General features: G+C 54.9%; 9 protein-coding genes across 9 annotated transcripts in view; 4 read left to right on the top strand and 5 right to left on the bottom strand.

Annotated features, from left to right (window-relative positions):
• Positions 1-391: 391 nt before the first annotated feature.
• On the bottom strand, positions 392-3,045 carry MONBRDRAFT_33438 (uncharacterized protein; the record flags this gene model as incomplete). The annotated part of the gene is made up of 7 exons (XM_001747829.1): positions 2,753-3,045; positions 1,961-2,418; positions 1,467-1,827; positions 1,079-1,273; positions 824-988; positions 633-784; positions 392-472 (listed from the first exon to the last, which is right to left on the bottom strand). Exons 1-7 carry the CDS (start codon positions 3,000-3,002, stop codon positions 392-394), a joined length of 1,662 nt encoding a protein of 553 aa, XP_001747881.1. The 5' UTR covers positions 3,003-3,045.
• Positions 3,046-3,331: 286 nt separating this feature from the next.
• On the top strand, positions 3,332-5,408 carry MONBRDRAFT_33437 (uncharacterized protein; the record flags this gene model as incomplete). The annotated part of the gene is made up of 9 exons (XM_001747918.1): positions 3,332-3,414; positions 3,547-3,778; positions 3,880-4,030; positions 4,105-4,183; positions 4,312-4,411; positions 4,482-4,593; positions 4,729-4,784; positions 4,856-4,956; positions 5,069-5,408. The coding sequence occupies 9 exons, from the start codon at positions 3,332-3,334 to the stop codon at positions 5,406-5,408; spliced, it is 1,254 nt and encodes a 417-aa protein (XP_001747970.1).
• Positions 5,409-5,644: 236 nt separating this feature from the next.
• On the bottom strand, positions 5,645-8,115 carry MONBRDRAFT_33436 (uncharacterized protein). Its single transcript, XM_001747828.1, has 6 exons — positions 7,897-8,115; positions 7,668-7,799; positions 7,384-7,468; positions 7,168-7,295; positions 6,368-6,878; positions 5,645-6,062 (listed from the first exon to the last, which is right to left on the bottom strand). The coding sequence occupies exons 2-6, from the start codon at positions 7,759-7,761 to the stop codon at positions 5,735-5,737; spliced, it is 1,146 nt and encodes a 381-aa protein (XP_001747880.1). The 5' UTR covers positions 7,762-7,799; positions 7,897-8,115; the 3' UTR covers positions 5,645-5,734.
• A 316-nt stretch (positions 8,116-8,431) lies between these two features.
• MONBRDRAFT_33435 (uncharacterized protein) lies at positions 8,432-12,233 on the top strand (the record flags this gene model as incomplete). The annotated part of the gene is made up of 18 exons (XM_001747917.1): positions 8,432-8,541; positions 8,627-8,668; positions 8,817-8,897; positions 8,999-9,332; positions 9,458-9,558; positions 9,683-9,804; positions 9,912-10,036; positions 10,148-10,218; positions 10,328-10,441; positions 10,538-10,602; positions 10,723-10,877; positions 10,990-11,102; positions 11,192-11,266; positions 11,352-11,484; positions 11,549-11,663; positions 11,753-11,809; positions 11,891-11,988; positions 12,109-12,233. Exons 1-18 carry the CDS (start codon positions 8,500-8,502, stop codon positions 12,231-12,233), a joined length of 1,968 nt encoding a protein of 655 aa, XP_001747969.1. The 5' UTR covers positions 8,432-8,499.
• A 155-nt stretch (positions 12,234-12,388) lies between these two features.
• MONBRDRAFT_27478 (uncharacterized protein) lies at positions 12,389-15,506 on the bottom strand (the record flags this gene model as incomplete). Its single annotated transcript, XM_001747827.1, has 12 exons — positions 12,389-12,496; positions 12,584-12,709; positions 12,791-12,936; positions 13,014-13,349; positions 13,470-13,550; positions 13,668-13,857; positions 13,963-14,171; positions 14,309-14,422; positions 14,505-14,697; positions 14,795-15,090; positions 15,167-15,237; positions 15,352-15,506. 12 exons carry the CDS (start codon positions 15,504-15,506, stop codon positions 12,389-12,391), a joined length of 2,025 nt encoding a protein of 674 aa, XP_001747879.1.
• Positions 15,507-15,724: 218 nt separating this feature from the next.
• Positions 15,725-17,133, bottom strand: MONBRDRAFT_10161 (uncharacterized protein; the record flags this gene model as incomplete). Its single annotated transcript, XM_001747826.1, has 2 exons — positions 15,725-16,167; positions 16,242-17,133. 2 exons carry the CDS (start codon positions 17,131-17,133, stop codon positions 15,725-15,727), a joined length of 1,335 nt encoding a protein of 444 aa, XP_001747878.1.
• Positions 17,134-17,447: 314 nt separating this feature from the next.
• MONBRDRAFT_10160 (uncharacterized protein) lies at positions 17,448-21,062 on the top strand (the record flags this gene model as incomplete). The annotated part of the gene is made up of 8 exons (XM_001747916.1): positions 17,448-17,828; positions 18,192-18,389; positions 18,677-18,818; positions 19,659-19,789; positions 19,934-20,290; positions 20,408-20,573; positions 20,657-20,776; positions 20,848-21,062. The coding sequence occupies 8 exons, from the start codon at positions 17,448-17,450 to the stop codon at positions 21,060-21,062; spliced, it is 1,710 nt and encodes a 569-aa protein (XP_001747968.1).
• A 717-nt stretch (positions 21,063-21,779) lies between these two features.
• MONBRDRAFT_10159 (uncharacterized protein) lies at positions 21,780-22,565 on the bottom strand (the record flags this gene model as incomplete). Its single annotated transcript, XM_001747825.1, has 1 exon — positions 21,780-22,565. The coding sequence occupies one exon, from the start codon at positions 22,563-22,565 to the stop codon at positions 21,780-21,782; it is 786 nt and encodes a 261-aa protein (XP_001747877.1).
• A 993-nt stretch (positions 22,566-23,558) lies between these two features.
• Positions 23,559-24,025, top strand: part of MONBRDRAFT_38046 (uncharacterized protein) — a gene marked incomplete at its 5' end in the record, with an annotated part of 1,208 nt that continues 741 nt past the window's right edge. The window contains one exon of the mRNA XM_001747915.1: positions 23,559-23,927. Coding sequence (XP_001747967.1) covers positions 23,559-23,927 — 369 coding nt within the window. The remainder of the gene's footprint in view (positions 23,928-24,025) is intronic.

The following is a 24,025-nucleotide window of genomic DNA, read 5'->3' as shown; positions in this document are numbered from 1 at the left end:
GGCTACTTTGTCAGACGGGTTTTTGAATCACACACTCAACGTTTGCTTCTGGGTTGATTGAGACAAAAAGGTCCGCTAGACGACACAAACACCGTTTTGTCACGGCACAAGAACGGCGGCCACATTACGCGGGAGAAAGGATTGGACAGACTGCACAGCACAGACGAAAATGGATAAGCCACACAACAGACGGAGCACCGGCGTACCCCAACAAATTCGACAAAAAGGAAGCAGCAGAAAAAAAAAAAAAAAAAAAAAAAAAAAGGAAAACAAAGAAACATGAAGAAGTAGAAGATGTAAGAGGAGAACCACGCGAGGTCGCAGAGGCACTTGCGGATCCTGGGTTGTCCTCAGACATATTGCGATAGCAACATAAAAGTGCCCACATCGCTTACTGCTTGCCAGCTGCGGGGGCTTGCTCAACCAGCACCTTGTAGGCCTGGTCCAGAGCAGCCTTGAGGGCCGCGGGGTTCTGACAGGCAAAAAAAAAAAAACAAGAAAGAAGCAGGAGAAAAAAAAAAAAAAAAATAAGAAAAAAAAGCCATAAAGCAGATCTCAGTGAGTGCTTGGTGCAAAAACTGGAAAAGTGCAAGCGCGGTTTGGTTTGGGATGAAGATCAACTAGCCACGTACCTCCAGATACTCAAGGACGGCTTCATCAGGTTGATCGAGGAGCATGCCCGTGATCTTGGGAGCATGCTTGGGCTGCTGGGCCTGCACCAAGGAGAAGAGGGGGTTGCCCAGGACCGCATTGCGGCTATTCTTATCCTTAGCAGCGCTCAATTCTGAGCGAACTTGCTGGACGTTGATGCCCATGGCGGTACCGGCGGGGGCAGCAGCAGCAGCGGAGGGCTGCTGAGCATTGTTCGGGGTGGCCATCATGGGTGTCTGCATCGGGGGCATGCCGTGCTGGGGGCCGCTGCGGCCGGCCATCTGGGCCTGCATAGACATTTGCTGCATCGGGTTGAAGCCCATGGGTGGCATACCACCTTGGCGATGAGGCACGCCAGCCATGCCTCCCATGCGGGGGTTGGCCATCACGGGGCCCATGCGCATCATCGGAGGCATGGCACGCATACCACCCTGCTGCGTCATCCACTGCTGGTACTGCATGTTCTGGGCCGTCATCATGCGCTGGCGCTGGACCTCCTGTGCGCGCTCCTCCTTGTTGCGGAAACGCGACACGTACAGAGGCTTGCCATCGGCCGTCATCCGGCCGTTCATCTCCTGGATGGCCCGAGTGGCCTCCTCTTCACTGCTAAACAGCACGAAACCTGGCAAAAGCACGCAAAAGCAAAGCAAAGCACACCATCGAGGCCATGGAATGAGGCTTGCGGTTAAAAAAAAAAGGCAGATGATGAAAGCTCGAGGAGGAGGCGAGGCAGCCATGTTTTTTATTCTCTCCCAACGCTTCCCTTCTTCCCAGCTGCGTCCTGGCTGACGCTTGTTCGTTGCCAGGTTGCGTACCGAATTGGCGTGATTGACCGTCGCGATCCTTGACCACGCGAACGCTGACGATGGTGCCGTAGGCCTCAAACATCTTGCGCAGCTCATCCTCGGTGACGTCCTCGCTAAAGTTCTTAATGTACAGGTTGGCGTCTTTGTATTTGGCCCGCATCTCCGTGCGGCGGCGCTCAAACTCGCGGCGCAGACGACCCATGCGCTCGCTCTTGCGCTGTGCGCGGGCGACATAGAGCTTGGTGCCGTCGGCTCCCAGGGGCTTGTCATTCAGCTCACTCACAGCCTTTTGAGCATCGGCCGTGTCTTTGTAGGCCACAAAACCGTAGCGGCCAAATTGATCGTGGGACTTGAGCACCTTGGACTCAATCTAGCTCACCAGAAAGCCAGGCCATGTCGTTGAAGAGAGCATGAGCAAGCTGTGCCAGGCTCGAGGTCCAGGGCCGGAACAACAAACAGAAACGGTGTGAAACCGACAAAACAAAGCGGAAGCAGAGGCTCACCTCCCCAAAGTTCTCAAACTCCTTCATGATGTCTTCATCAGAGATGTCAGCTGCCACGTTCTTGAAAAAGACGTTGGTAAAGTTCTTCTGGGTCTCCTCAGCCTCAAGCATGCGCTGACGGCGTGGCTTGTAGGCCTCTACCTTGACCACCTTGTCCAAGATCTTCTTGTCATTGACCTGGGCAATGACTTGCTTGGCCACCTCGGCATCTTCATACTGCACAAACGCGATGCCACGGCTGTTGCCCTCTTGATCGTAGAGCACACGGCAGGAGAGCACGGTACCAAAAACACGGAAGGTATCGTAGAGGGCCTTGTTGTCGACCTCGGCTGAGAGGTTCTTGATGAAGATGTTGCCAACGCCCGAGCGACGCTTGGTGGGATCGCGCTCCGAGAACATGATGCGCACGGGCTGGCCCTTGAGCTCTTCAAAGTTGGCCGCTTCGTAGACCTTGGCAGCTACGTGGCAGTATCGGTAGAGGAGCGAGACGGCCAGCAAACGTAGATGAGCAGATGACGGTCAGAGTTGACCGACCCAAACAAGGGAGGTGGGACGTGAAGAAGCGGCTGATGCGATCGAAATGAATAGCGGGCTCAAGCGCCCGCTCATCATCACTGCTCAAGCTGCCGCGCGCAAAAAAAAAAGAAAGAAAAAGAAAAAACTAGGGTGCACAAAATGCCCCAAAGGGGTGTTGCACAGCAGCCCGGTCCACAACCAAGAAATGCATTTGACTGCACACGGCTGTGGAGGGGGGAGAAGCACCCACAGGGCTGCAGGAACGATGCGACTCACCATCTTCGGGGGTGGCAAAGTTGACGTAGCCGTAACCGAGGGAGGTCTGGGTGACCATGTCACGGCACACGCGGACCGACTGAACGGTTGCGCCAAAGCTGTTGAAAAAGTTGTACAGCTCGGCCTCAATCACGTCCTTGCTGAGGTCGCCCACGTACAGGGAAGCACTGTGCGGGAAGCGGCTCTCGTTGCTCTGCTCCTCAACCGCGGGGGTTCCCGCAGCCTGCGCTGAATCAGCCGACGCCGCCATGCTGCCGATCTCACAAGTCCGAGTTGCCTTGGGTCAGAGGAAGGGAAAGAGAAAAAAAAAAAAGAGTTGCTCCCAAAACTTGAAACTCGTGCTTTGGCCGTCTGACATGTGGTAGCTTCAAGCTGCCTTGCTCACGCTTGAGAGAGAGAGAGTGTGTGTGTGAAAGAGAGAGACACTGTGTGTGTGTGTGTGTGTGTGTGTGTGTGTGTGTGTGTGTGTGTGTGTGTGACGTTGTACAACCGTTTGTTCGTTTTGTCAACGTGTCCATGAGCTCTCGAGGCACTAAAGTAAAATACTTTCTAGCAAAAACGAATTTCAAATTCGAAATCATGTTGGCTGTGGTGGTGACCGGGGTGGTGGGCGTGCTGGCAGCTTTGCTGCTCGTGGTACGCACCATTGCCATTGTACGCTGGTGAGTATGCGAGTGGGGATGGAGAGAAACGGCTTGTCGCATGCCGGTGGCTGCTGGGATAGCTGAGCAACCAGCTTTTTTTTTTTTCTTCTTTTGGGGATGATCTCAACGGGCGCTTCTCTCTGTGCGCAGCTTTCGGGTGCATCCCCCGCATGCTCTGGTCCGCTCGGGCTCAGAGTCTGCCTCAGCAGAGCGACCCCAGCAGCAACGGCAAAAAAATGAGTTTGGGAAGCCACAGTCCAACTCCACACTGGTCACGGGGCAAGTGGCTGGCTCAGGCGTCTCCATTCTGAAGCCGCTCAAGGGCGCTGACCTGCACTTGCGCTCCAACCTTGAGACCTTTGTGCGTCAAGCCGTTCAACAAGTACGCTTGAGCAGCTGGGCCCGTGGCAATCCTTCAAATCGATCCTGTGGCGTGGCATCCTTTCAGTTTGCCCCAAAGCTCACGGCCTCTTGATGCGACAGGCCAATGTGGAGGTCCTGTTTTGCCTCGAGACAGCCGATGACCCTGCGGCCCAGGTTGTGGAGGACCTGCTCAATGAATACCCCACGGCGCGCGCCCGCTGCTTCACTCTGCCCCGTCGGCGCGGCGTCAACCCCAAGATCAATAATCTTTGTGCGCTACTCTGTCATGCCGCGCTCTGCTTCCGTGTCTTGGCTCAGCCCTAACGTTTGCTTCGGTGGGCACAGATGAAGCCTTTGAGAGTGCCACTTATGACACCATTTGGATTAGCGATGCCAACCTCCGCACTTCTGACGCCCACTTTACGTACGCTGCGTCTTGCAAGCTCCCCACAAACACTCCTTCCTGCTATTTCGCTTCTTGTTGGCTCTTTTTTTGGAGGGGAGAGGTGCATGTCTGACCGGCTTGTGCGACCGCGGCGAGACCATTCATAGACTGACTTTGACCGAGTTTGCCAGCGTGGGCCAGCATGGCGTGCTCCACCAACCACCTCTCACCGTGTATCGCAATGGGTTTGCCGCTGCCATTGAGGAGGTACGATTTATTTCTACCCATTTCTGCGCCTGTCCATTGCCTCACGTTCACTTGGACCGATGCTAAATAGGCCTACTTTAGCACACAGCACTGTTACCTGTACGCCTTTGCCGATGCCATGCGCATCAACGGCTTCAACGGCATGTCCATCCTCTTAAGCCGGCAGCTCTTCAAGACACGCTGTGGGTTTTTGCTTTTTGCTTTTTTTTTTTTTTTTTTCGCTTTTTTCGCGAGTAAAGCGTCAGATCATCCGGCTGTCTTTGCCCCCCGTCCCTCGACTCCCTCACCTTGGCCTTTGGAGTTCGCCTCGACTGCAGGTGGCGATCTGACAGCGTTCTCCGACTTTCTTGCTGAAGACTTTTTCATGAGCCAGGTACGTGCTGCCTACTTTTGGGCAATCGTTGCAATAGCATTGTCTTCCTGATTTCTGCTGAAAACAAATAGGCCCTCTATGCTGCTGGTTGCCGACATCGAATGAGCAATGCACCCGCCATGCAAAATGCAGCTCCTCGTCAGCCCTACCAGCTCTTCCTTCGCCTCGTTCGGTCAGCCAACCCCGCCACGATATGACTGCGCTCTTCAGCCCGTCGGCGTCTTGCGCACACCTGACATGCTCCCGGGTCCCGATGTTGCCTATCGTGACGGCCTGTTATCTAGGTGGCAGCGGCTGCGTCAAGGTTCCATGTGGGCTGCGTCCTACTTGGAGCTTCTGGCCGAAGCGTGGACGAGCTGCGTGCTCCTGACCCTCGTCGTCTCGCCATGGGCAGGCCTACTCTTCTGGCTGGTTGCCCAGGCCCAGGACATGCTACTTCAACATCATCTAACAAATCTCTTTGAGCGTCCCCCAACCGCCATCGCGCAGCAAATCGTGGCCAACTGGACGCGAGAGGTACATTACCTGGCCACTGCAAACAAGGCTTATCTGAGTGAAATGACTTTGTTTACCCTGCCCGCCGTAGCTGCTCGCTGCAACTCAGTGTACGGTTGTGCTCTCTAGTTTTTGTGCTTCTTGGCCTATATTTGCGGACATTTGTCCACAGAGATTGAATGGGGTGGCCAGTACGTCGTGCAGTTGAGATGTGCGGGGTCCACCGGAAGCAAGACTTGCCACGCAAAGAGGGTTGGGCGCGCTGACCCTTGTCTGTGACATTCATGCACCACCCACTAGACGATTTCAGGTGCAGCCTGGAGGCAGAACGCGAGTTATGTGAAGGAACAAAGAATCATCTTGGCGAGAGAAATTTGTATTGATTGGATCTTTTTCGAACACAACCCTTGAAAATTTAACAACAAGACGCACACCAGGTTCTGGTTACTCGGGCATCAAACCGCGGCTGGCACGCGAACAAGCCAAGCAAAACGACGAAAGGAGCGCAAGAAAAGACAAGCTCCCCAACTGCATATGCACACACGCGCGCGCACACGCACGTACACACGCGCGCGCACACGCACGTACACACACACACACACACACACACACACACACACACACACACACACACACACACACACACACACACACACACACACACACACACACACACACACACACACACACACACACACACACACACACACACACACACGCACGCACGCACACACGCACACAGAGAAATACACACATACGCACACAGAGAAATACACGCAGGAGCTAAATCAACGGCTCGAGTTGAGGAGCGCTTCTTTAACAAAAAAAGCCAAAGAGCGCCTCATCCACAGCTGATTGGGCTATTTAATGCCTCGCAGAGACAAAGCGGGCCCATGGGCTGCTTGCACTAGCAGTGCGTCCACAGTGTGGCAAAAGCTGTCGCTCATTGTGCCGCGCTTACCACTTTGCTCTCGGCCAGCCTATCAAGCACAGGGAGGTTTGCAAAGCATGAGCTGAGCTCGCTGCAGTGCTGGCACCAGCCACACCCACAAACGCCAGCCGCGCACAAGGCAGAGACTGTAACATACTTGTGGAGAAATTCCTTCCAGTGGTCGGTGTTAACGATACGGACCGCCCCCTGCTTATTGCCCGGGATAGGCTCGAGCGTCACGCGCACGGGATGGATGGTTTCAAATTCCACTTCGTCCGTGTACTTGGTCAGGACATATTCGCCCGAGCCGGTGGCACCTGCCTCATCATACCACTGCACCTGCACCTTGTGGCCCTGGTTGTTGCGATCGGCCAGATCCAGGCTCTGACGCAGCTGGGCCAACCAGAAGCCATTATTGGGTGCGCAAATGGCCACGCTGTCTCCGCTCTCGAGCTGCAGACCCAAGTGGGCTTCGGGCAGAGATTCCATGTCTTCCCGGGGAATCTTCTCAAAAGAGGGCTGGATGCGCATGTTGCAATGGATCACCAGTTCACCGTTGACAAGCAGCTGTGGTAGCAGGGCTTCAAAATCAGCGGCTTTGCAAAAATTGTAGCAGCCCTCCGCTCGGAAAGAGTTGTCACTTCGCGCCGTGATTAAGCAGTCACCCGCTGATCAAGTCACAAAAACAGTCGCGGTGAGCAAAACTGACGATTCAAATGCCCGATGTTTGCATTTTGGCAGACCCAGCGACCGCAACAGCAACGACAACAGCAGCAAGGCTCCATAGAAGACATGGTACAGGCGGGAAGAAGAAAGGCTGTGTGTGTGTGTGTGTGTGTGTGTGTGTGTGTGTGTGTGTGTGTGTGTGTGTGTGTGTGTGTGTGTGTGTGTGTGTGTGTGTGTGTGTGCACGCTTTCACGGGGACAACGAATCGGAAACAGTGGCGAGGAAACGAACCGCGGGTCAGACATTCGTCTGGATTGGAGTTGTTGCCAATGGCGAATTTGAAGGCAACTCGCGCCGAGTCGTCGGGGCTCATGTCTTTGGCATTGCTGCAGATGAGGTAAAGCGAGAACATGCCATAGCTGCCACGGCATAGCGCAGGGCACGCGTGTGAGTTAGTCGACGGCTTCTCGGGCACGAGACCGGCTTGGCCAAGACTTGGCCACCTACTCAAGCAAAGCTGCCACCAGCTGCATTTGCATGCCCGTCCGATGCACACAGACATGCGAGCATAGCGTCTTGTTACTCTTCAAAGCTGTGTGAGGGAGAGGATGGTGACACAAACGTTTGAAGAGAGAGAAAGGTGAGCAGCAGATCAAGCGCGAAGGCCTGGCCCGATTTGGTTATTATCAATGCATCATTCTTCGGAACATTGGCCCGCTCCCGAGCAGAGCTCAGCCCTGTCTGCATTGCCCTGGAAAACTAGATGAAGCGGTCATCGGGGGCGGACGCACCATCGAGAAAGTCTGGAATGCGCCACGAGACGGCAAAGTGGTGCAGGAAGCTTTGGTTGCTCGCGGCATTGGCGTGTGTACTCATCCCGTTCATCCTGCGCAGCAGCCCACGGGCCACGCTCCACACCAAAACTGATAGCCAGGGGCGCACAGATTAGGTTTCCGTCGGACCGACCCGGGCTGGCATTCAACGATCAAGGAAACAATTGCAAGATAGGGTCCGTCGAACCTGTCGATTCACGCACGTCGCTTCTGAACAGCTCTTGCTCTACTACACCCGCTGCACCACCGTCACTTGCATCTATCACAACTACTACAACTGCTTCCAGATCAGGCACCCCTTGGCTGACCCGACACGCGAGTCAGTCCCAGGCTCTGGCTGACACTACACGAACAAGGCGATATGCAGCCTGATTGTCGCAGGCGCGCGAGAGAGAGAGAGAGATTTAGAGACAAAAAATGTGCGATTCCCGCCAAAAGGATCCAAAGCTGCTGACATTTCCGGCCGCGGAATGCGACCGCCTATGCTACCAGCTTGAGATATGGTTGACATCTGGTAGTAACACTGAAACCTGACCATCCGTCCTATGTCAGCCTGAATTCTGTCAGTACCGTGTCCTAAAATTCCGATGATCTGACATCTGACAATCGCATCGTCAATTTAGACGTTACAAAGTGTGTGTGTCTCTGCGCGCACTTTTTCTGTCTACATGTGGTAATTGTTTATTCCTCTCTTCCCGTTTCTCTCTCTTTCTACTTGGCAGCTCTCTCTCTCTCTCTCTCGGGTACTGGGTGGTGTGGGCGTGCACCTGAACCGGGGGGACCAGTAGACATGGATACCACAGGTCAAACTCGTGCAGCTTGCTTGGTGCAGGTGTGTGTACTTTCTGGATCTCGGCGGCCGGGTCTTGCAGCCCTTACGATCCAACTCTCACCTTTGCCTGGTTGACGAGCGACAGGTGCTGGGAGCTGACCTTTACACCAAGGTGCAAGAGTGCAAGGTAAGCTGAAGCTGGCCTTTGCCCAGGTGTTGGACGAGTGAAACTGGCATCTGCAACCGGCATCTGCAACCGGCATCCGCAACCGGCACCTGCGACCCCTCCTGACAGTCTTTGTCTCGACGATTGGCTTTTCGGTTCGCGCTCGTAGCTCCTGGTCGTGGGGGCAGGCGGCATTGGCTGCGAATTGCTCAAAAACCTCGCCCTGGCCGGCTTTCAACACATTGAAGTGGTCAGTAGCACGGGGAGAGGCCAGGGTTTGGCTGTCAATAAGCTGAAGAGACAACGTCAACTGCCTTACTGACCAACTCTACCCTTGTGGTGCTGTCGCAGATTGACTTGGACACCATTGAAGTGACAAACCTGAACCGCCAGTTCCTCTTTCAAAAGCAGCATGTCGGCCAGTCCAAAGCCAAGGTACAAGCCTTTGCACCATCCTGCGCCATGTGGGATGTAGCTGCATGCCAATCAGCCCCATCTTTCTCTCTCCGTGCCGCCAGCATTGATTTTTTTCGTGTGCACGAACACCAGGTGGCCAGTGAGGCAGTTCGACGCTTCAACCCAGCTCTGAAGATTGTAGCCCATCATGCTAACATCTTTGACGCCGACTTCAATTTGGCCTATTTTGAGCGCTTCGACCTGGTCCTCAATGCCCTGGATAACCTGAGTATGTAGCGACCCCAAAACTCTGTGGCACCCGGCTGAAGCCAGCTTCTAGCGCACACATAATGGCATGCCAGGTGCGATGCATTCCGTCATCGCGACGCTCATGGCTCGTCCTTCCTCCCAAAGAGGCCCGCCGGCATGTAAACCGCATGTGCTTGGCAGCCAACCGTCCTCTCATCGAGAGCGGCAGCGCCGGCTACCTGGGCCAAGTCTCCGTTCACCTCAAGGTACCTACCTGCCTGACAACAACAACATTCGAACATGCGTGGCTTGGCTTGTTTTACCGTCTGTGCCGGTTCGTACACCGTGTTTGGCTCAACTCGACTCTTCATGCTCTATTTGCCTTGGCAGGGTGTGAGCGAGTGCTACGAGTGCCAGGAAAAGCCCAAACCAAAATCATACCCGGCCTGTACCATTCGAAACACGCCCTCGGCCATGATTCATTGCATTGTCTGGGCCAAATTTCTCTTTACGTACGGTCCATAAACGGCACGCGGCCAATTCCCTTGAAGTCACGCCTTGAGATTCCCTCGACACAGTGCTTTCTCCTCACCTGGCCGGGTGGGGTGCACGTTGTTAGTCATCTGTTCGGCGTCGTTGACGATGAAAATGATGTGGCTCCCAATCCCGATGACCCTGAACTGGAACAAAGTGCCCAGACGTCGAGCGATTCAGAGCCTTCTGCACCTGCCACTACTGACAACGGTAGGCTCCTGCCCTACCATCCATTGAACACCTTTTGTTTTTGTTTTGGGTTTGTTTTGTTTTCTCAATCACTATTGGACTCATGCGAAACTGTGCACCCCGCTGCGGTAGCCGAGGCCCGCCAGTCAACGCGAGACTGGGCCGAACAACATCACCACGATCCCAACCTCCTTGTTCGCAAAGTCAGTGTTTGATAGTCGAGACCAAGAGGCCTTCACGTTGCCTCACGCACAACTCCCTTCCTCCCATTCTTTCCACACACATGGCCTGAATGTCTGTTCTATGTGCCAGCTCTTTCAAAGGGACATTGGAATGCTGCTGAAAATGGACAATCTCTGGAAGAACCGCACCCCCCCCGTGCCGGTGGACTTTGATCAGCCTCTCGATGACACGCGCGATAACAGCGTACGTCGCCGTTACCTTGCATGCAACCACCCAAGCCAGGCCGAATGAGCGTTCACTGGTTGCGCTCCTCTCACCCTGGTGTCGTGTACCTCACAGAGTGGCAAGCTACCGGATCAGCGCGTGTGGTCCTTGCAACAGTGCGTCGACAAATTTACACAAAGGTGCGCCCTGCTCTGCTTGGCTTTGAACGAAGGCTTTTTAACTGGCAGCACATGACCAGTTGTTGGGCTCATCATCATCATCATCATCATGCATGCCACCTGAACAATCATGCCTGTCAGTGGCGCTGCCCTCCGTGATCGCCTCCATGCAGCTGGCGCAGACGGGCTGGTATGGGATAAGGATGATGATGAGGCCATGGACTTTGTGTGTGCAGCCGCCAACCTCCGAGCTCGTGTTTTTCATCTCGCTCCCGAATCTCGCTTTGACGTGAAATGTACGTTGCTTTGCGCAGGCGCCCTTTGCTGCATCGGTTGGCTCATTCTGACGTCCGCACCTGCTTGGCGCATCATTCGTCAACCTGACCCCTGAACGCCATCTCCTTGCAGCCAAAGCGGGCAACATTATCCCTGCCATTCCCACTACCAATGCCATGGTTGCAGGACTCATCATCGCCGAGGCCTACAAAGTTTTGCAGGGGCGACTCGAAGCCTGTCGCACCGTAAGTTGTCCTATGCGTTGACCATGCCCCATCGTATTTGTTGCTAATCCCATGATCAGCCCTAATGTGCCTGTTTGACTGACGTACAGGTGTATGTGTCGCGTCAAATCGCAAGTCGCAACAAATTGCTCACGCCTCTCAAGTTGGAACCCCCCAATCCCAACGTACGTGTCACTCCCTTGTTTTTCGGCCCTCTCTTCATCCCCCATCTTTCTCATCTCCTTGCTCTCGGTCCTGCCATTTCATTAGTGCCTCGTGTGCCGGGACAAGCCTATGCTGATTCTGCGCACAAACCTGCAGCAATTGACACTGCGCACGTTGGCTGAGGACGTGCTGAAGCAAGAACTCTGTCTTGCTGTTCCCGAGATGACCCTTTCGGATGGTGGGTTTGGCATGAGGGCAAGCCTGGTGTTGCGTCACCGTGCTCACTCTACCACCACGCCCAGGCCGCATGATTCTCGCAGCCCCGGACGAGGATGATGACGAGGATGATCGTCGCATACTGGAAACAAAGCTCTATCCCCGCACACTGGCCTCTTTTAACATTGGTGACGGCTCAGAGTGCGTTGAAAGCTGACGCACCAATGCCTGCCTTCAGTCCACGCACGAGGGCCGGCAAATTGACCGCGTGTGTTTTGCCGGTTTCCTAGGTGCAAGGTCACCGACGATTTGCAGGGCATGATTTTGACCCTGACCTTTCGACAAACGTACGTTTGACTTTGTGGCACAGTATGCTTGCGTGTCCTTCTTCCATCATTTTTGACGCAAATGGTTCTGGACTGGTGCAGTGAGGAATTGGCCGAGGATCAGCCCTTCGTGTTGGAACGACATGGCGCAGTTACCGCGGAACCCCCAGCACCAAGCGAGGCTCAGCCATCAACAAGCGGTTAGCATTCAATCTGCATCGCGAGTCCTTTCGGGGCGCCCCTGCATGACAACGTGCTGCTGGTCTTGATCTAGCCTCGCTCATCATTTGATCTGACGGAATTTCATGCATTTGAAACAGATGCTGTGCTTATTGCCGATGATGATGAAACAACCCCGGGATCAGGAGAAGGCGCGACAAGCAAACGTCTGTGTGCCGCGGACGAAGACGATGCTGTCGACTGCAAGCGCAGCAAGGCCGAGTAGCAAAACTTTCTTTTTGGATCACGAGGCAAGCAGTGCTGTTCTTGTTGGCTGGCTGCCGCCGCTTCGGTCCGACTAGAAAAGAATCAATTTTCCGTTTACACTTAATCTTTTTCCAAGGCTTCAGAGGCCGTTCTGACCAGAGTCGCCCAAGTTGATCATGGGGCTTGCACCCATACAAGATTTGATGTCACCCGCATATACCCATCTGTACTATTCGGTTGAACCCAACGACCTGTATCGTACTGAAAAGCCTGATACTCAATCTAGAACACCAACATTTCAGTTCATGCACTCGGCGAAACCCGTGACAACAAGCAGCCAGCGTTGGGCATAAAAGTATCGTTTCTTACCGTGTTTGAGTCGGCAATGGCGGTTGTCACATCCGCGAGCCAGCTGTCCACTTTCATTCCATTGCACCAACCATCTCGCCCAAACCAGATGGCACCGTGCCCATTGGGCTCAACCCCCTCTGCGGCCTACAAGACACAACTGATCATGAGGAAAAGCCAAGGGAGAGGGTGTTTATGGATTGGCATGGATTGCACGAGGGCACATACTCGGCGAGCGCACGCCATTTGGTCCAAGGGCTCTAGAAAGGCGACGCTGAAGGCATGTCCATTGACCAAAAATGTGTGGTTGGATGGTACAAACTCCATACTTCCATGACCCGTGATGATGGCTGTCAAGTACGCACGCCGCTGGCCTGCAGTTGAAATGGCAGCGTGAGGGCAAGGGTCTGTGTGCACACGAAAGCAGGGCCTCGACCCCAGTCGCACGCACCAGCGGGTAGCTGGGCTGGGGCTGCAATCTGAAGGGCATCTCGCGTGTTGTAGGTGCCATCAAACGTAGAGAGCTCGGATGTGTTGAAGAGGCGGTTCATGGCCACGGGCACACCGTGCAACAGGCCGGGGTCATTGTCCAAGGGATAGCGCAGGGAGAGCTTGAACACCCACGGGGAGCCGTTGTCGGTGGCGGATAGATTGAATTGGCAGCGCGCTCCCGGACGAAGCTGGGCGCCGTAAGTTGTGACATCTGTCAACCAATGGCCCACCCGACGACGGTATGGTGTAACCCAGCGCCCAATTTCAGAGGCCTGCACATCCTGCTCCCCAACACCTACAATATGCGAGCGCACGGGCAGTGAAGACTTGTGCCTGCAACACAAAGGCATGTGGCGCCGGTCGAGCAATACCACCAGGTGAGAAGAGCAACTGCGGCTCTGTGCGATCGCCGTACCACTGGTTGACGGCTTGCCATCGCATGTCACGCTCACGGTATGCACATGATCCCACATGTCACAATCCAAATCAAAGCTGCCTGCGCTTCCATGGCATCAGAATACAATCGTAAGTGGCGTCAGGAAGAAACCAAAACAAAGCATGCCACGGCCAGTGCATGGGGACGGTGCACCAAGATGGACACAATGACGGGTACCTTGACAGGACATGCGAGCCTCGAGCCAAATTAGAGAAGCATTGCTGGCCTGAACCGGGATGACTACGGTTGCGCTCGCCTGCTCGCCAATGGCTGGTGTGAAGATGGGCACTTCCAGCGCGGGGCGCGACAGGTTCTGAGCCAGCCGCTGCTGATAATCAAGAAACTCGGCCTGCCACCCCAGCAGCATCTATGGTACAGGGCACGGTAGGTGTAGAAACGGTTGCAAGTTGTTCATTCTCGCGGCGATGGTGTGGTGCAAAAGGGCTAACTCTCATCTGGTGGGCGCACTGACCAGTGTGGGATTGATTGGGGCTCCCATTTCCGCCCAGCGTCCCTGGTGATCAAGGCCAATAAAGGCTCCAGCACGAGGCGCGGTCACGTAGGTCATGTTGACGGCTTGCGAATTGCGTAGCTGCTTCAGCAGCGAGTCATGACGAGCAATGGCCGAGCAGAATCCATGATCATCATTGCCATCCCAGAGCCCGTTGTCCTCAAATGAGCCTAGGTTGGTGCACACCCACTCGCGTCACAATCAGGTACAGGGCGAGAGCCAGAGCCTGACTCAACAGCGGGCTGCCGGTGCAAGCTTAGAGCAGTTGGGCGACTGCCGAGTGATTGACTGCAGGGCACACACCAACCTTGGCCAAGCAGGGGAAAGCTGCTTGGTGCATCATCTACCATAACCACCACGCCAGTGGCGTTGCTGCCCATGATGTATTGAGCTGCTTCGTCCGCAGAGCAGCCAGCATGGCCTAGCAGTCGAGCAGAATGGCAAGTGGGTATTAGGAGACATGATAAAAGCAGGCCATTTTTATTGTTTGGGCACCGACGTACCGGTTAGATCAGCCAACCCCACGAGCGAAACTAGATTCTCAGGAACAGGGGCACATGGATTCTCAATCAGCTTGAGCTGCAGGCCAGCCGCAGGCCAGGCTTGTGTCGGGCTGCTGGGTGAATGGTTGGTCCACTCGACCACGTTGCAGTATTGAAAGCGCCCGTCCAAGCGCACCGTGCTTGTCCAGTTGCCCTATCGTGCACACCGTGCGCAAGATACGCAGTAAAATAAGACGGCGAACTTGAGAAGACGATTGATGAAGAGCCGCTCCGGTTCGAGACATGCTCACGTCTAGAGAGGACCACGCGATGGCCCGGGTCAGTGTTGTCCATGAGGCGAGTGTGTTGAGCAGGGCATGTGTAGGATCGTGGGCCAACAGGTCTGGGACCGGGGCTGCAGCAATCATCAGTTTTGAGGCCCACTGCAGCGCCAGTGCCGAAGGCAGCTTCTGCAGCTCCTGGGCTCGCCAATTCTTGAGGTACACAAGAGATTCCGCATCGCTGCCCAGAAACAAAAAGTCCACGGGCAATGACGCATTGAGGGCAAAAAATTCTTGGCTGCCGTTGGCATACCCAAGCATGGCACCTGCGCATGCCGGAACAAGCATCGTGAACCAGATTCATGCAGGGTGCATGCAACGATCGCGAGCACAAGAGCTGACCATCAAAGGGATCGCTGGCATTGAATACAAACACAACGAGCGGCCGATGCGTTACAGCGCGCTGCTCAAAGCTAAGGAATGCCCGGTGGATGGATGGAAGGTGAGCATGCAGACGTGATGCAGATGGGCAGTGGCAGTGGCAGTGATCGAGCCTGGCAAACACAAACATCGGGCACCAACACTACCTAAATACACGCCCATCGGTCAAATTGACCTCGAAATCCCGTGCCAGATCTCCGGGTACCGGGCCATCCACAGGCAGCACTTCCTGACCCAGACTGTACCCAACGACGAGGCACAGCAAGCCGACCACCCGCCAGACTCTTGGCGCGCCTGCCATTTCGACGTTCTGATTAAACTTTCGATTTGATAAAAAAAGAATCTGGCCTTTCGAGAATTTTTTTAAAAAAAAAGTTTAAAAGTTTAACTGTGATGAGAAGGGTCAGGGAGCTTCGTCCTTTTTCTCACTTGCCATCCAAGGCACCACCGCCTCGACTTGCTGTGAGCTGCTGTACATCTGATTGACATCGATTCGAACTATTCTTAGGCAAGAGCACATCAGTTTCGATTGGGCATGTACTCCTGCAGTGTAGGGATGCGCAGCCGGTTGCCGTAATATGCGGCCACTGGGCTTGTTTGTTCGTCACAAACGAGCATGTTGCTGAGGAGAATTGCAGTCATCATGTAGCACTCGACAGGGCGGTGTCGCATTCTCAGCTGAGGAGCTTGGGTAACGCCCTGAAAGCGACTGGTAACCCCGTGGCCCGATGCACCAAAGGCAAATTCGACAATCACCTGCAGAGATTTGTAGACCCGATCCATCGCCCCTTGCTTTTGAGTCTTTTTCTTGCGCTTGGAGCTCGGCGAGGCATGGGTCACTCGGTCACTCCGTGTGTAGGCCAAGTCACCCAGTAGCTTGTATTGTGGCTCGTCGGGCAAAGCAGCGTCCAGGCGTGCAACCAGGTTCTTTTCCGCTACAACCCGCGATTCATGGACGGCACCTATGGAGCAGGTTGCAAAACATCAACTCTGGCTGACACGAGCAGTTCTCAAATGAACAAGCCTTGACACATACTGGCCCAAGGACCGCAGAATGAAGTGATGAGGCCATTAGGTAGCACCACGCCTTGATAATCTAGAACATGGGACTGATGTAGAGAGCACGTGAAAGGTCGGAAGACTGTCGAAAGCAGCAGAAGACAGCAAGCACGTACGTCCTGGTTGCCTGATAGCGCCGCGTTCTGCTGCCCCTGACCCTTGCTGCAGAGTAGCTGGGCTGTCCCGTCGACAAAGCCGATGATGCCCTGGGTCAGGCGATGCTTGGCGCGTGTGGCGGCAGCTGCTTGCTCCAGCCATGGCGCCTTGAAATACCGTCCATCAAACTCGAGCTGTTGTTGAAACTTGGAGGCCACGGCAGTGGCAAATTTGTTTACCACTTTGGATGCTTTGCTGGGATCCCAGGATACCCCAAGCCGGCGCAGAAGCTCATTGCTGACGCGACCCGGGCGATGCATGAGCCCCATGAATGCCAGCAACGCCTCTTCCACTGGAACTATAAAGTCCTTGTCCGTGAACGCAAGAGCTGATGCCAGGCGTTTGAGCTGTTCATAACCAGTGAGCCCAAAATCTCTTTGCCAGACATTTGGGGAGATTGCGGTGAAATCAACATGGGGCGTGCCGTTTGGAACGACGGTCAGCGCGGGCCGCAACACAACCTGAGCGGCAACGTCATGCACATAAACAGCTCGGCGGCAAACGTCTATCAAGTCGCCCCAGGTCACATGGAAGCTGGGATCGCGGAGCTCCCGTCGCCTCAGCACGATGAAACCAATCACCACCACCCGCAGCCCCAATATCTTGCCTCGGTGATCAGCCTCCGCCACCGCCTTCCGACGGGCAGCCGCTGAGTACCGCTTGTCGCGCAGCATACGCTGCGGCGTCACGTATTGTATCCGAGGTCGAGCCATGCCAAGCGCTGCCGCAGATCCAATCCACCAAATGCGCCATGCCTCTAGCCAGCTCCGACCAACACCTCAGGTCATCAATCAGGCATCACAACAACGACGGCGATCACTTGGAGCCGTCCGACAGCTAACCCACTTGGGCAACATCCGATTTTAAATTTTACCACGAATTGTCATCATGTCATCGTTTTTGGAACTGTGTGTCTACTTGTCAGAATTTAATTGTCAGAATTTCAAGTGTCAAAAGCAACAACTCCTTCTTTAATTTTCAGAGCGAAAGAGCGAGCGGAGAGCGAGAGCGGAGAGAGCGAGCGGTGATGGCAGGAAAGAAAACGGGTGCGGTGGGGGCTGGGGCGGCTGGCAATGGGAGGAAAGCGGCGGAAACGACCAAGAAGAGCAATGCTGCCACTGGTGATGACGTGCCTGGTCTGATCTCTGGGAGTCTCGTGCTGCGTCTGGCGGTGCTGGCGGTGCTGGTTGCTGTCTTGATTCAGCTGTTCTGGAAGCCGACGGATTCTCCAGTGGCGCCAGCTCCGACGCCATCGGCTGCTCCAGGCACACCGTCGCCAGCACCCACTGCAGCGCAAAGTCTCCCCACAGCCGCCATCCCAGACCTCAAAGCCCGAGCCGAGGAAGCCATGGCAGATTCGCGTACCACCTGCAATCAGCTCATTCGCGCCGCCAATGCCTATCTCCAGGTATCGCCAGCTCGCTGCCCGGCGAACGACCGCTGTATCGTATGGCTGCGCTGAGGATGGCGCACTAAACAACTGGTGCTCTTGGATCTCGATCTAACAACGCCTGTCTTTGTCCCCTCTCTGCAGCAAGGTCGGATCCAAGAGGCCCTCGATAAATTCATGGCTTGTGCTGACCTCCGACCTCAAGATCCTCGTGCCCATTGGCGAGTGGGCCTTGTTCTGGCGCGTGTAGGTGTTTTCCATGTGCTTTGCATTTTTAATGTTTGCTGCTGCCCTGCCATTTCTCGGATGTACGCCACCTGCTCCCATATGGCACACATCACCTTCGTCTCTCGTCTGGGCGTGCCTTGCGTGAGTACATAGGTGGAAGACTACGACAATGCGTTCTCCTGGATGGACCAGGCGATTCAGCTGGAGCCAAGCAATTCAGACTTTGTGGCCGTGCGTGGCGAGTGGGCCCTCAAGGCAGGGCGCGTGGACGATGCTGTCGAACAGCTGGAGCGAGCGCTTGAAATCATCCTGCACCTTGACCCTGGGACATGGCGCAAAACTCTCTTGCAGGTAAGCACACCTCACCCTGGCGCCTCATAGCGGCATGTGCCCTGGTGTACCTGTCACCTGACCCCTCCCTAAATTTGCTTTTGTTTTTGTCATAGTCGGCTGGGAGTGCTCCGGAAGATTTGGTGTGGCTTCTTGATGCGGGACCCAAGGTCCGTGCAGCCGCACTCACACTCGCACTCACACTCGCCGAGCGCGTGGGTTGAGCGGCCTGCTACAGTCGCGCTCGTGCCTCTTCCCCTCTTGTTATTTGGCCACTTCTCACTTCATGATTATGCGCGGTCCTGCAGGTGGAGCGGGTGCTGAAGCAACTCGTGCACGTTTATAAGCGAAGCCATTATTTGGCCTTTGCGCACGCGGGCCTCGACGTGCTGGCCACCATGTTTCCCAACAACGAGGCCCTGACCCAGGAGCATGCCGAGTACAGCTATGGTTCGTCCATACCAAGGTCTTGGCCACGTTCATAGCCCAAATGCTGCGTCCCGTCTGTCTTGGTTATTGTCCCGCACTGACAGGCGTCAACTGCCTTTACGTGTTGAACAGGGCTAGGGCTGGTCTGGACTGGCCTGCAAAGTAGTCTCAACAGTCTGCAGGCGCGCTTTGAGGCCGCATATCCACAGGGCGATGCACGAAATGTACGACACACAAAAGTGGCGCGACACAACCCTGCCAATGCTGTGTGTACGCCATGCCCGCCATACTTTTGAGCTCAAAGGGTGTCTCGTGGTTGCCGCGTCTCTTAGGCGGTCTTGGAATCGGCTCTCCTGTTGCTGACAGCAGGCCTGGACAGTCATTTTGTCAATGTTGCGCGCAGCGTTCTCACGGCTCGTACGTTCCGGCGTTTTCTTATTCGCGGATCTTGCCGTGTAAACTCGGTGGTGCATCGCCGAGCTCACGATTAATCGTTTGCCTCTCGCTGTTGGCCTCATCAGACGACGTTGATGAGCTCAAGGTTCTAGGAGATGCATGCAACTTTGATTGGCCCGCGCACCTCGTATCGGCCGACTTTGTACCAATGGCGGCTGTCCGCGCGTTTTTTGCTTCGTAAGACTGGTCCACCCGTTCTTGGCATTGCTGTCAGCTGCACCGCGCCTTGACAGAAGCAATTCTGTGAACCTAGTTGTCTGAACGTGCAGGAGGTCGTGCAACATGCCCTGACCCTTCACCCCAACGGAACAAAACGTATGCCCGGCGAGCTAGCACATATTTCATTGACTTGTGTCGGCCTGGCTCACCTGCTGCTCGTTGGCTGTGTTCCGTGTCTGTCAACAGTGAGCAATGGCTTTGGATTTTCTGCAGTCCACAATGCAGCCGCCGCAGGCTTGACTGACCTGTTATCACAGCTCATTAATGCGGGTGCCGTCCTGGCAGCCCGCAACTCACTACAGCAGACCCCACTTCACGTTCGTTCCCCTACCGGCCCGGGCCCTCGTGTTCCGATCGTGGTGTTTGGTGTATTTACTCAGCTGTGTGTATTGACCTTGCTGTTTCTTTTCTTTTGGTTTGTTTGTTTCTTTCTTTCTTTCTTTCCTTTTCTGTGCCCCCAGCTGGCTGTCATGCGTGGGCATGCAGAGATGGTGCACCTGCTCGTGCAGCTAGGACTACCAGTGGCCGGCAAGGACAGCTTTGGCCGCAGCGCATTAGACATGGCTTGCCTGCACTACTGGCATCAATCTGCTCTTTTACCCTTGCTGCACGATGGGAGCTGCCCAGACTCGACCAAGCCGTTGCGTGCACCGTACGTGCCGAGCCATTTCTTGCCAGATCCCTCTTGTCAGCTTGTCTTCTGGTTGCTGATTTGGCCTTGCTCAAACGACGTTTGGGCTCGCCGCAGCTTGGTGGATACGCCTTTGGAGATGGGTGGATGGAAAATCCATCCCGACCTGGCTGAAGGGGAAGCCCGAGTGAGTTGATAGATTGAACCTTCTGCCTTGTGTGTGCTGTTTTGAGGACCGTATTTATCGCTGCTTGGTCTGGTCGACGCCCACCGGAGGCTCATAGCTCGGCTTTGTGCGGTGTAGCACACGTGTGAGATTGACGTGGTCCAGGATATCGATGCGGAGACATTTTTGCGGGACTACCTGAGTCTCCAGCGACCCGTTTTGATTCGCAATGCGCTCGGCACCCCGGGCTGGGAGCGCGTGCGCAAGCATTGGCAACGCGATGCTTTCTTTAATGTTTTTGGTGGTGCGTGCTTGAGGTGATCGGCTGGTACAGAAAGTGTTTCCAAGCCGCTGTGCTCAGGCATTTGTGTGTTCATGGTGCCACAGACTTGACCTTTCCCAAAGGCGCGATTCCCTATGCGGGGCGCTTTGACAAAGAGGAAAACATTACATCCATTCGCGGCTTTATGGCCGAGATGGACGATGTGGCTGAAGCTTTTGCCAAAGGTGAATGTTGTTGAGCTGCGCTTGCTCCTCTGTATGCTCTGAAACTAACATGCATTGAAATGTGCACGCAGGCATCACGACGCCCGTGCCGCCACAATATATTTTTGCGAGCTTGGCGGGCGAGTCGCCACTGCTTCAAGATGCAGAAGTACCACGTGCCCTGAACCCAAGCATTACCGAGATCGCGTCACGCAACGTCCAAGTACGAGTCTTGATGTCACGGCTGTGCCCACGTCATTCGATTTGTCCGGCGTACTGGCTCATCATAGCCGTGACCATGTATTAGTTTTATCTGGGGCCTGTCGACTCGGGAGCCCCTCTTCACGTGCACAGGTGCGTATGCTTTACAAAAAAAAAAAAAAAAAAAAAAAAAAAAAAAGAACAGTCACACGAGTCTTTGTTGGTGCCGATGGTCTCATCGCGATGGCCCGTGATTATGCTGTTACCAGTGGTGCGTGGAATGCATTGGTGTTTGGCTTGAAGCATTGGTATCTGCTGCCTCCGTCCCACGCGGTGTACGATGCCAAGCCGGCTCGCGAGATGGTGGACGACGATTGGCCCACGCTCAAGTAAGATCTGGCTGCAACAGCGCTGGGAGGCGGGGGCAATGTCCCATGCTCTGCTCGAGTTGGCATTATGTGGCGGTTTTTTTTTCTCTCACGGGCATATTTTCGCTTTGGTGTAGGGCCCAAGGGCTAGAGTGTGTGCAGGGCAGTGGGGACGTGATGTTTGTACCCGAGGCATGGAGCCACGCCACGCTGAACTTGGCCGAGAGCATTGGTGTGGCCTCTGAGTTTCAGTGGGGCATGGCCGAGTTTGCCGTGGATGCGCCGGCCACCCTTCCTTGAGAGGCATGAGTCCCAATCATTGTTCTTGTTCGTATACTGCAAGCACAGCAAAGGTTCGGGCCTTCAATTGGCGGAAGAGCTGTGAGGACACGAGCGGGTCACGCGCGCTTGGCGCGTCGTGAACTCCGGCGCAGCCGGTACCCAGCGGGGCGTGCCTACATCATTGCCTTGGTGGTCATGATTGTGGTCTTGTTCCTGCTTTGCCCCATGCTAATGACAACCAGGGGCTTTTTGCGTTGGGGCTGGCGGGATGCTTGGCGTGTAGCTTTGTCTGCCTGCGGGCTCGGGCAGCAGAGGTTCACAATTGACCAGAGACCACCTTTACCATCGAACCCTGAGACCTGGTGTGGCAGCGACTGATCATTTACAAGGTGGCATAGTTTGGAGAAAAAGACGTGATGAAGTAGAGAACAAATTGACCCACACCCCAGGCCAGAGCCTATGGCGTTCGTCGGCGCGGGTGATTTGGGCAAGGTGAGAGAGTGCGGAAAGCCCATGAAGACAAAAGCTCGTGGCATCGGCAGTCCACAGACCTCAGTCGTGGTCATCTTGAAACCTGCGCTGGTGTAGATGCCGGCAATCAAGAGTGCGGTGATGAGGCCCACGACCGCTGAAAACAAGAGTCCAAGGCCGGTGAAGATGATGGGTAGCAGCATGACTACGGTGATCTTTTCCCGGCGAAACTTGAAGGCAGCCACCAAGCCCGCGATGGCATGGGACACACCAAAGGCAATCAGGTCCCATGTCCAAATTGTCTGCCACATGGCTGAGTCAAGAATCGGTGATGAGAAACCGGGCACACCAGCGCAGGCGCCAGCCCACCGCCACCATGCCTTGAACGTTCGACACGCACCGGAAAAGCCATCAAGCCGCACACCAAAGGTAAACAACCCCTGAATACCATCGATCGTGCGGACCGTGTCCACAGCCGAGTTGGACATGACGCCTGATGTTCTCTTCCCCCTCAAAGGGGCAACCCGGCGCCTCAACGCGATCAGCTCAGAAAAAATGAAAAAAAAAAAAAAAACGAAAAAGCTATGTCTAAGCGGTAGTGTGATCTTTTACACACTTCGCACAACACTAACAAGCCAATTTGTGTGTGGGGGCTGCAATAAGAATGTGCACAAACTGGTCGTTTCGAGTTGATAACTAAAACTGTTGGTGTATTGTAATCTTCATAAACCTCCACATTCACAACAAATATTAAATAGATCGAGATTTTTTTGCAACTGTCAGCCACTCTCTCTCTCTCTCTCTCTCTCCTCTCTCACAAACCAATTCATCTCTCTCTCTCTCTCTCTCTCTCTCTCTCTCTCTCTCTCTCTCTCTCTCTCTCTCTCTCTCTCTCATTTCGAGTTGAACCGTTCGGCTCCGGCGTTACGAAGGAAAACGGCAGCCCGGCTGATCCTGGGGTTTGATGGCTGGGAAAGCAGCGATGGTAATACTGTGTTAATCAGAGGACTGTTTATATCTTGGCACCAGCTTTCTTGTGTTTTCCTTTCAAGCCCCGGATCATTGTCGCTGCTGTCGGCGCGGAGACGGACGGAAGAGGTCAATGCGGTGTGTGTTGCATCTGGGGACTGACTGCACAGTCATCTTATCGAGCACAAGGTACTGCCAACTCGGCTGTGGCTACGACTGAGTCTTGCCGTGTGCGCACATTGCTTGGGCATTTCATGGAGCCAGCTGATCTGGTGTCCATGTGTGTGGACTTTGTCTCATTCATCAACTGGCTATGCAAAAGTAGGGGGGTACCGCCCATCCAGCAACACGTTTGCCGCCAGGGACGAGCGTGAGCCTTGCGCTGTCCTGCCTTTATCAACCGATCTGAAAGCAGAAGCAGCAACTTGTGCTCCTTTCCGCTCGAGCTTCGCCGCTCAAGCCCCTCAGCTCAGCCTGTGGCCTGCCAGACGCAAGTCAACGCACGCTCCATTATGGCGGGGGCGGTGCGCTCAATCTGGCGGGCATCAGTCGCGCTGCAAGCATCCGGATCAGCTGTCTCACGCCAATTTATGACCAGCACCCGCTCTTACGCCTGGCCCACGGCAAGGCTCACCGCGAGACCTGCTGCCGCCTGGCTGCAGACGGCTCGCACCTTGCACGCGCTGCGTCCGATGCATGCAACCCACTACGAGGTCTTAGAGGTCTCCCCATCGGCGACGCCTGAGCGGATCAAGCAGGCCTACATTGAGCTGAGCAAGCGCTACCATCCCGACCGCAACGCCACTGCAAATGCTGACGAAAAGGAGAATGCACATCGTCGCTTTCAAGAGGTCGGCGCATGTTTCAAACACCTCGCCCAGGTCGGGTTTTGTTCAACGGCTCTCACCTCGACACTGGTGAAACCCGTTCCCACCGACATAGATCAGCGAAGCCTTTGCAACTCTGAATGATCGCGTTG

The sequence above is a fragment of the Monosiga brevicollis genome, genomic scaffold (assembly GCF_000002865.3).
Source record: "Monosiga brevicollis MX1 MONBRscaffold_19 genomic scaffold, whole genome shotgun sequence".
Classification (NCBI taxonomy): Eukaryota; class Choanoflagellata; order Craspedida; family Salpingoecidae; genus Monosiga; species Monosiga brevicollis.
The sequence above is the reverse complement of the archived record's forward strand: the minus strand, read 5'-3'. Positions and strand labels throughout refer to the sequence as shown.

Bases quoted from the DNA above. Each gene is read 5' to 3' on its own strand.
- MONBRDRAFT_33436 (XM_001747828.1), bottom strand. From the start codon at position 7,761: ATGAACGGGATGAGTACACACGCCAATGCCGCGAGCAACCAAAGCTTC. The intron at 7,296-7,383 runs GTAGGTGGCCAA...ATGCCGTGGCAG, and splicing joins CTGGTGGCAGCTTTGCTTGA to CTATGGCATGTTCTCGCTTT. The intron at 6,879-7,167 runs GTTCGTTTCCTC...TGACTTGATCAG, and splicing joins AGACGAATGTCTGACCCGCG to CGGGTGACTGCTTAATCACG.